This window comes from Branchiostoma floridae, chromosome 3, assembly GCF_000003815.2.
Source record: "Branchiostoma floridae strain S238N-H82 chromosome 3, Bfl_VNyyK, whole genome shotgun sequence".
Classification (NCBI taxonomy): Eukaryota; Metazoa; Chordata; class Leptocardii; order Amphioxiformes; family Branchiostomatidae; genus Branchiostoma; species Branchiostoma floridae.
Window position 1 is genome coordinate 27,063,464 of NC_049981.1, and position 10,831 is coordinate 27,074,294.

General features: G+C 40.0%; 1 protein-coding gene across 2 annotated transcripts in view; it reads left to right on the plus strand.

Annotated features, from left to right (window-relative positions):
- LOC118411294 (leucine-rich melanocyte differentiation-associated protein-like) overlaps window positions 1-10,831 on the plus strand; it is a 66,078-nt gene that overhangs the window by 51,605 nt on the left and 3,642 nt on the right. For both annotated transcript variants that reach the window (XM_035813478.1, XM_035813477.1), the window contains exon 6: window positions 9,279-9,405. In XM_035813478.1, coding sequence (XP_035669371.1) covers window positions 9,279-9,405 — 127 coding nt within the window. The remainder of the gene's footprint in view (window positions 1-9,278; window positions 9,406-10,831) is intronic.

Sequence of the window (10,831 nt, forward strand, 5' to 3'; positions counted from 1 at the left end):
TCCTCTGTCAGAGTCAAAATAATTCAATACGGCAACTGTTATTTTAATTGCAAGAACTTCAAAACAGAAAATCTAACCATGAATCGGTCACCTTTCTCCTGTTAATTATAGCAAAAGTCATCTTCCCAATCCGTGGTTCAACCTAGGACTATATTTCACTCCACTCTATCCTCCTACCAGCTCCAAATTGGTATAGCAATAAGGACAGGTGCCAAATCTGCAGCTAACTTTCTTTTTGGCGTTCTATCTACCCCAGCTAGCCTGTCTGTTTCAACCACAAGGTCTATATATCTTACAGAGCAACTTAAGTCTTGCCATTTCTCTAGTGACTTCCTTAGAGACCTGGTCTTCAACTTGTATATTTTTGATGTTGAAGGGTTTTGGTGCCGGGGATGTCTTGCAAATGTGTGGTGAACTTTTCCTTTTAGCCCCTTCCCTCTCCTACCGTGCTTGTCCCGTCCAACCCGCCGATCCATAAATCTCGGGATGAAGGCAGGATGTGTACGCTTTCTCCAGGGAAGGAAAGTTTCTCTTAAGGGCCATACCGACTTGTAACATTTGCAACTCCGTAATGCCAACATAAAGATTAAGAACGCACCACTAAGACGTTTCAACCCTCACAGTCTGACAATGCTTCTTCAGACCAAGCTAAGTAGGACTGCTCCATTCAAAAAGCATAGCGGGGAGGTTAGGTTTACTTTTTTTTCCTTTTCATCTCTAATACTTAATTCTTTTGTCTTGAAATTTAGTTTCAGAGCTTTTTTAAGATTCAATCACCTTATACACAACACTGCACCAAATTGGATATTTAAGCATGCTTAATGGGATTCGTAAATGATGCTTAAACATTTGAATATGATTAAGCTATTATTAAGCTACATTTAAGAAGTCGTAAATGCCACAACTAAAAATCGATATTTAAGACCCATTTAAGAAAAACGTTAAGTCAACTTAAACATGTAAATAACTTTACATATTAGTTAAGGTACACTTAACTTTGCCTTAAAGATATGACATTAATTTGCGCAGTTTTGCCAACAAAGTTTATATGTATTGACTAAAATAATCATCGCTTTTACTCTTCATTTTTAATTATTTCATTACGATACTTTTAAACGCCCATTAGGAGAGTTTAAAGTCGTTTATTTAAGCTTCATTCAAGCTGCTTAAAGTTGGTGGTAGCAGCGTCTGTCATCAGTCTAATTTTTTTCTTCAATTAATGGATTTTGAATACTTTACTCCTTGATATCTTGTCATACTAGAGTTTATTCAAAAGCTTCTGCGCACACGCCTTTTATAATTACAGTGAGGAGGCAAAAGTCCTGCAGAAGCGGACAACACCAACTATGCATTGTCATAATACTGCCAAAAATATGTAGTACAATTTACTGATATATGTGATAGCGTTTCAGATATAAAGACATAAAATGTAACAGGACTTATATCCTAAAGCTATAGCATGCAATGCCTAATTGTTTTAGATTCGAAAGCGTCGCGTAGGAGACGGCCTGTGCAGTCTACGCAAACTAAAACAAAACAAAACAAAGCATCATACAAATATTTGGTTTACCGATGTGGTAACTGATTTTCTCGAATTATGCACATTTTCAGCCTTGTAAATACTCGCACAGTATCAAAAGATCGACCAATATGAATTGCAGAACACAAATTGTGAAGTAGCGGGTTTAATGAGAGCCAGCAAGTGTATCTAGGTCATAAAAACAAATTCCGAGCGGGATTTTTTCTTTGTTTACATATCCACTGACTCAGCCCACGCCATCTTTGATTCAATCCATTTCTAAGCTTTAAAACACAATCAAGTACCAAATTGTACCGTAGTCTATGCGTAGACACCACAGAAAGTCGTTCATACTGGATCACATAAAGTTCATGTTTTCATAACTTTCATTATTAGATATAACGCGCTGCAGCAGCCTCTCCCAGCCTGGGGGCTGAATTTCCTCGGCACAATAAGAATTCATTTCTGCAAGGACATTCTATATTACGTTTTTTAATGTCTTTGATTTTCCGCCAGGCTCATCTGAGCTCACTTTCATGATTTGACTTTTCCTGCTGGCTTTAATTGACCTTATCATGTTTGTATTTGACTGAACTTTATCATTTTTTCTATGCGGTGGTAAAATGTACAATCTCTAGACGTGATTTCTGCATGGGCAAGCTTTTTAGCATGTATTTAGACTGGAATACATTTTAAACCCTTCTTGGGCTGTTGACTTAGACTCTATTGTTCAATTGTGAAATGGTCAGCAAGCCTGTCTATGAATAACAATAGCAATACACATAACATAGACCATCGTGTCTGCTGACTATGCAAATCATTGTTTCAATTTAAACAACGCGCGATTTGGACCAATCAGCACTCGCGCTCCTAATTCAAATCTAGTCTGTCATCATTTGGTGATCGTAGCTTGCTTGGGTGTGGACCTGCTACAGCTACAACGTATAACTCAGCCCAGGGGACGCAGAATATAATGGCTCCAGGACACAAACACCGTACGGTCACCAAGAACAACAAAGCCGTGAGCCTGGCCGGTCGGTCGACTATAACTGCCCTGGACAAGAGTTGGATCACCCTGCTTATTGGAGGAAAGCGCTAGCCGGCCAATGGATACCCTGTGAAGCCAGAACTCCTAAGAGCCAGCGCGCAAAGGTTTACCAATCCCCGCGCCCCGGGACCAAAACACCCACCCGTCTGCCGATCCAGCTAGCAACTATCGCTTTGCCTCTCGGAGAAGCAAGCGATAGTCGGGGGCCGACGTAAGTGGGGCCGGCTGGTAGTGCGGGCGCGCGTTGGGCAGGCGGGAATCGGTATTCTCGTTACCCAGTTTGGTTTCCTAGAGAAGGCAAGGGAGCGCAGCGGTGTATCTCCCCGGGCCCCTAGCAACATGCCCCGTATCAAGCCCGGGGAGTTACGCCGCCGCGCCGGCTAGTTGATTTATGGGGCATGTATCTCCTTCAACCCTGAACGAAAGTCTACGTAGTTCAAGTTCGTTTCCAGATGACCTGGAGGCCTGAGACATCTGAATGGACGGAACTGGATGAAGAATGCAGAAAGCAAGATGTTCTACTGGCCCATGAGTGAATGCATCACGCCGAGACATAGAGGGTGGCATATTTGATTGCGTGCATGTACAAAGATTGGAACACAACAACGGCTGGCCATAAAAAGCAAACAAGAAAGGATACCTGAATTACATAACACTACACCACATTACATAAAAGATACATTCACTGACACATGATCGTAGTATGCAAAATCATTGAAATAAAGAAGCTTATATCAAGCTTAAATATCGATATTTACAACTGATTTACAGATCTTAAATGAGTGCCATTAATTACTCTTTAAGAAAACTTTAAGACAACTTAAATCACATAATTTACGGAACTTTACAGAGCTTAAAGGTAGCGTAATCATTTGGAATTAAGTATGCTTTACGAAACTTAAATGTTGCTTAAATGTGTGCCACTACGTGCCGTTTACGGACGCATGTAATTATGGCTTAAACATAATATTTACGAATGCGTAAGCATTGCGTAAAGTAACTTAAAGAATAGGTTTACTTTTTTTTCCTTTTCGTCTCTAATACTTAATTCTTTTGTCTTGAAATGTAGTTTCAGAGCTTTTATAAGATTCAATCACCTTATACACAAAAAAAGATATGTTTTTTCACACATTCTTGAAATGTTCTATTTAGAAGCCAACAGACTGTTGAATAAGAAAAATGAATGATTCCTGATGTCCTGATGGAAGCCATACGTAGTTACCGGTATTTCTAAATAAACAATGATACAGACAATCCAATAAAGAAAACAGCAATAACAACAACTTATTATTGGGATGTCTGTAAAGAAAATTAAAGGTATCATAGAAGAGCTTGATATGGTTTCCTGATGGTAGCCTGGTTTGGCTCTGGCTGTTTTTTGACGTGTTTTAGGCATTTTTGTCTGGCCTTTTCTTTTGTACCTTTTTTACATGAAGAAAACCTGACAAAAATGTCTAAGAACACGTCAAAAACAGCCGCAGCCGAACCTCTGCTTGGAGAGTAATCCTATCAGAGTTTTGTCAATGTACTCAAAGCCTAAACTACATGATTTCTTTCCTGACAGTTCCTTCATCAGGCTGTTTGGCACATAACATTGTTGAACAGTTTATTTATCGGTTGCTATCTGATAGTTCTCTGAGTTTAAACATACTTAAAAACACATTCCTTATTTAAGAGGGGTAACGATTACCTGACATCCCTCCCACTAAAAATAAAAAAGTTAGTTTATGGCATGCATGTAGATGACATTAAGGTTATGTTATAGCATCTATCATACCCTGGAACCCTCTATTGTATCGGCACCCTACTTGGCGTTAAAAAAGACAGTCCCCAAATCTGGTTGTTTGTTGACATGGTAGAAATATGTATGTGTCTCTTATTTCAGCGAATACAAACTTGTTAATGGTTGATCCCTCCTGCTCTTGTGCCTTACGTGTCTCGGATGCGATAAATCTTTCCGCGTAAGTAGGGGCTCGACTGTCCCCTTGGGTTGGCGAAGTCTCTGCGGTGTCGTGGGGACTACTAGAATCAAGGCGTCCCATAACTCTTTGTCTCTGCTCTCTTGATGGCGCAAATAATTCCTTGCTTCATGAAACTTTGGGGACAGATAAAAGAAATATGAGAATTTGATATATTTCTGTAATAGAAATGGTTAATCATTGTCTGGCTGGGTGTAGATACATCTTTGTCTGTATCGCATCTACACTCACATATTTCTGTGTTTGGCTCAGCTATAATAAATGTGTTGGAAACATCCCACGGCGATGTTTGATAAGTTGCCATGTTAGAACAGCAGTAACGAACTCCTAGATTTTGATTCACGAAAATGTTACTCCAAAATTGTATTTTCAGTATTCCCAGTAATTTGTCATAGTTCCTATATGCTGGAGCGCAGCTGAAGAGTGGAAAGAAAGTTTCTTTCCTGATAGTTTCTGAGAGATTGGTGGTTCATATTTGTGTGTTACCTAAGTAGTTGGTTTAAAGTCTTATTTTTGAGAAACTTCTATCGGGATGTGCGATCTCATAAAGGCATAATTTAGTGACTGCTCTGACTGTTGGAACATTGATAAGTCTTGTTAATTATTACGAGATTTGTACGCCTCTCAAACGCTGACTATGATTAATTGCAGGGACCTGCAGCAGGAAGCCTTTTGTGCGCGTGGTAATTTCCAAACTTCGCAAACTTTTTTCTGGCATTGTTGTCGCTACCCTGGCTGTCGTTGCCGGGTTATGAAGCAATACGTCTTGTGTGAGTAAGTGGGACTTGGTGTCGTCTCGAGGGACACACGGATGTCTCGGAGGTGGCCGGGAGACTACAAACATTGTCAAGCACGTGATTCCCCCTCATTTATCTTGTGGAAATGTACTTTTTCACCTGCAGATATACAATTCCCTTCTGACAGATGGTAGGAGTGCTTTATCGCTGGGTGCTGGGTACAGGTGACACGACAGGCTCCTACCACCATGTGTTAGTCTCCGGTTCAACGTGGGAGCTTTCTGTGTCCAGAAATCTCTGTCAGAAAAATGTTGTACATGCCTGATCCTGCAAATGCCATAGGCACGAAAGAAGATAAGGCCCGAGTACACACTGTGAGGATCAATAAAGCATTAATTTCACTCTTCCAAAAAGTTATTAGAAACAGCAAGTTGTAGCTTAGAAGGAGTCAGTGTTGTTGCTTTAATTGCATGGAGTGACGTGTTGAAAAAACTAAAAGTATGATCATTTCATGGAGATTGTACACATTTATTATGAAGTTTACTGAATTGCTCTCCCGTAAGTTATGCATGCTATTAGAGATATTAGAGAAAAAAGTATGATAACTGTTTGAAAAATATTTACAATGCAACTTAACACAGAAGAGTACAACATAACACAACATATAACAGAACACAACATGATGCAATAAAAACAACACAGCACATGCATCAAAACACTAGTCTCCAAGCAGAGGTTAGGCTCCGGCTCCAATTTGTCTACATAAAGGGGGCCTAGGTTTGGTTGGCCTGTTTATATAACTTTTTTTCTGTTGCAACAGAAATGAGGAGATGTTGGAAAACTATTCATCACACAGATGTTTAATGGAAAAGTATTTTATTTTGTTTCTTGTCAGTGGTCGACCCGCGGAAAGGATTAGGGTCAGCAGGTCTTGTTACTCTATCAGGTAACCAGAATCACAACGTTTTGTTGGTAGGCCTTAACTATGCTAACTACTGGTAATGGTAAGGTCTTTCCACAAGACAGAGATCGCTGAGCGGCCAAAATTAGATTTCCTTGATTTCTACAGCTGGAACATGATGCAGGATGTAAGAGTGTGATTTAAAAGACAAAAAACACTCAATGCATAAAAAAATTCTATGCAGTTCTTCGACCTATTTGTGAAATACTGATTGTCAGTAAACTAAACTATTCTTCAAAACATTATTCCAAACGAGATCTTTGCATTGTGACAGTTTGTAGATATATATTCCCAGTGATCCCCAGTAAATCAAGTTTGTGTTGTGTTTTACGACTGCTAAATAATTCCGCTCTCCCGTCACCAACCTGCCTTTTATCTACAAGAGAGAATGGAACAGTGCCCCGCAGTACCTCATGAAATACTATTGCACAAATTTTGGATTTGATCGTAATGACTTAACCTGGGGTGGTCCGAGTTTTTATGGACGTCCATGTAAGCCAGCAATCTGCCGTCAACACGTGCACCGCAGCGGCAACGATAACCACGGGCTATAACCGCTACCGTCCTAACCCGCACGCTACCAGGAACAAAATTTAAAACTTCGATAAGTTGTTTCAGGACCCAGTGAACAAATTAGTGGTGAAAATGACAACTTTAATACCAGGAAATGAGAGCAGTCGTAAATTTCCCCATCCTTATGTCAGGAAGGGTTGAGCCGGGTGCGCATGATGAATTATTTGATAGCCGGAGAGGAGTTATCATTTGCGCTGAAAAATGACCATTTTCATAATTTGTGGCATGCTTTGGGTTTTGTATGCTGATACGGTGCGCTTTATTTATCATCGCTGCCCAAAATTATGCGTAACAGAGTGTCAGAAGCACTTGATAAGGACAGTTAGGCCATATTTCATACTAAAGCTGTCAAAGTCTTTTGTAGATTTGACTCCTTTATATAGATTTGTGGCAGAAGTAATGCTGCCATTGCAGTATTTATAAGACAATATTACAGAAAAAAGTGATACAATTTTCTCCAGACAATAAAGCTTGGCGTGTATATCACGACATTGTGACAAACATCTCGCCACATTCCGCAGATGGAAACGGCCCTGCCATGCAAGGTTAAATTTGGCCATAATTCTAGAACATTATTTTCCTAGAGGTCATTCTGTGTATGATGTGGCGGGTATTAAAGCGGTGGATAGCAATCTTTACGAACACATTTGCAGCATGTATGGCTTTCAAATATCGCAGGGAGGGGTGTTAGGTAGAATCAATTCTGGGTTTATAACCTAATCCCAAAGTGTTGCCCATTAGACTTGCTGGATTTGTGTGCAGGTATTGGGCTGCAATGGCAGGCCCATTGTACGGGCGCCGGGCACATATGGCGGATCCATTCCAACAATGTTTGTTGAAAGGTAGTTCAAGAGAGGAAATTACAGTGGCTATTTTATTTCATTTTTCTTATAGCTTGCAGCATTTACAGATGCGGGATGATGTGCAGTAGCACTTGTTATAAAAGAAATCACAGCCACTACTGTAACTATATGTACTAGAAACATATTTTTATCTTTGCCAGGAGAGTTATGCTTTTGTTTTACTAGATATACATGTAATATTGGCATGATAACATGGTGACTTGGACAATTAAATGGCTTCTTATTGATCATCTTAAGTTCTAAATTCATGCCTAGAGGACTAAATGCACAGCTGACCAAACTATTATTAGTGAACAGATGAACTTACATTCATAGATGTTATTAGGGTAACGTTACAAAACAGCTTGTATGTTTATACTACAAACTTACTGTATAACATTGACCTGTGTGATCATTGGAAGGCTTCTGTCTTCGAAGAAAACTATGAACTTTGAGGGCAAATCTGGATTGAAATCCAGGAATAGTTTTTAGATTAAGGAATTTTCAACTCTTGCAACATGCCAAGCCTGTTGCATGGAGAATCTGTATAGAATACAACATGGTGTATTTTGTATCACCTGAGGTACCAGCCCCACCCGTGGGTGATGCAGAATACACCATGTTGTATCTTTGTTGTCATACCCACCCGAGAAACTCACATTTCAATGCAAAATGCATCAGAAACTGAGAAGATTTGGTGTCCATGAACAAAAAAAAATGTATATCAATTCCTACTGGATTTTAAGTTTTTTCAACAGCTCAACGTTTTGGATAGCATTCTGCTGTCTTTTGTCATTGCCTGTACAGACTCTGCAGTTCAAAAAGTATCCATTATACTAGTTTGCTGTTCATGTTGTGGTAAATTTATGCTCTTGATTTACTCCTCTATAATGAAATGCCTGTCTTTTCAAACAGGATTTTACCATTGTCAGGCCTTTGTAGTCTTGACAAATTTCTTAAGTTCTACTATACTAAAGGGTAATTGGTCTTCAGAGGAAAGATGTTGGAATCTGTCCAGACTGGGACAAGTTCAAGTTATTTTTTTTTCGGGGGAAAACAAGTTCTTTGAAGAGTTTAGTCTGATCTACATGGGTCAGATGTATTTCTGAAACTGGGCCAGACACCTTTTCAAGTAGTGTCCAGTGTGGATTGCTAGTACCTTTAAGCCCAACACTGCCATGTCTGTATCCGTCTTGCCTTACACTTTATAGTTCATTTTCGAAGTTTGAAGATCTTCTGTGCAATTCAAGGCATTATATGACACCACCTTTCCCTTTGGTGTTACTCAGATTGCATGTGGAAGGACTAAGAAAATTGGAAGGTTTTCGTGTAAAAAGCAGTAAAGATGTACAGTCAAACCTGCCTAAGAAGACCACTCAGGACCAATAAATGTGGATAGATGGTCACTTTAGACAGGATTCTTAATGCTTGTGTCAATGGAAAAAATGACCAAGAAGTAGTCACATTGGCCATGCAGTCCTTATGTAGAGGTTGTCACATGTACAGGTTTTACTGTATGTAGTTTAAAAGTTTTATCCACATAAATGTGTCTTGGTAGAAGCTACAATGTATACAATGCAGTATTATCTAAGTCTTTCTTTCTTGTGTACATTCTGCAGATACTACGTCCTGTACAAAATGCCCAGTCTACGGTTCCTGGATGCTCGGCCTGTCAGCAGAACGGAGCTTGCAGAGGCCAAGACACGAGGCGCCTTCATGAGAGTAGCGCGGCCAGCACAAGACATGGTAGGATGATAAAACATGCCCACATTTCCACTCTTTTCCTCACATCCCATCTTATGTCAGTATGTCACAGGATAAGTACAGTCAAACCTGTATTAGGGGCCACCTCTACAGAGGGGCCACCTGTCCATAGTGGCCACTTTTTGTCGGTCCCTTGATTATTTTATCTACAAGTTACCACCTCTTTACAGAGGCCACCTGTCTATAGTGGCCAAATTTGTCCGGTCCCTTGAGTGGCCACTATAGACAGGTTTGACTTTAAGTCCTCTGGACACAACCAAGTGTTTCTAGTTAGCTGACCTTTTGGTAACCATATGTCACCTTCTTTAGGGCAATACTGACTGGTTCTACTTCACATTGCAGCTAGATGTCACTGCTACAATGTGAAGAATGAGGTTCCAAACATGACAAACTGAGTTTATACAGTTATGTATCCCCCTCATCACAGTTCATGACTGGAGCCGAGTTTCTGATACAGCCATCTATTGGCCCTTCTGTCAATCATGAGTTAATATTTCAAACTTACCTGATCTTAAAAGGCTGCTGGACCACTTACTATTGAAATATCTCTAGATTTTGTGAATCATCGAGTTTTATGTCAGTCTCTGTCCTATTGCACACAGGAGGGTCTGCATGCTCTTTTCCATAATGAGTAGGCACGCCTTTTTAATTTCCCGTAAATCGTAGGGAAGCTATTTTATTTTTACGTAATTCGTAGTGGGATGAAGCGTAAAGCGTTGGTAGCCTTCGTGAATTTAGCGTAAAGCGTAGTCAGCTATTCCGAATTTAGCATAAATCGTTGTCAGGACCCCCCATGCAGACCCTCATACCAATATGTAGTAGTAACACAATATAAAAGGGCCATCTAGCCTCTTTGAGCAAAACTGCAGGCCCTAGGCTTTCCCTGTGGTGATGAGCAAATTGTCAAACAGGAGGGTAGAAAATTTTACTGTTATATATACAGTCAAACCTGTATTAGGGGCCACCTCTACAGAGGGGCCACCTGTCCATAGTGGCCACTTTTTGTCGGTCCCTTGATTATTTTATCTACAAGTTACCACCTCTATACAGAGGCCACCTGTCTATAGTGGCCAAATTTGTCCGGTCCCTTGAGTGGCCGCTATAGACAGGTTTGACTGTAACTCTAAAACATTTAATAAAAATTTGCTTCCTTTTCTTGTGCTCTACATCAGGAACCTGACCTGGTGAGTTTTGTTTCATTATGGAAACCACATTGAAAGTGCATCATATAACCTCAGTAGTACAACTCAAGATGCAACAACACTGCAGCTGTGAACCATTGATGTGTCACTGAACTGGAGTACTATGTGGAGTTTTCAGGTCTATGTTATAAATTGATGCCGTGGCCATCGTTCACTATATCACTTTATAGAAGAAAAGGATTCTGAATTACAGTCAGTCAATTTAT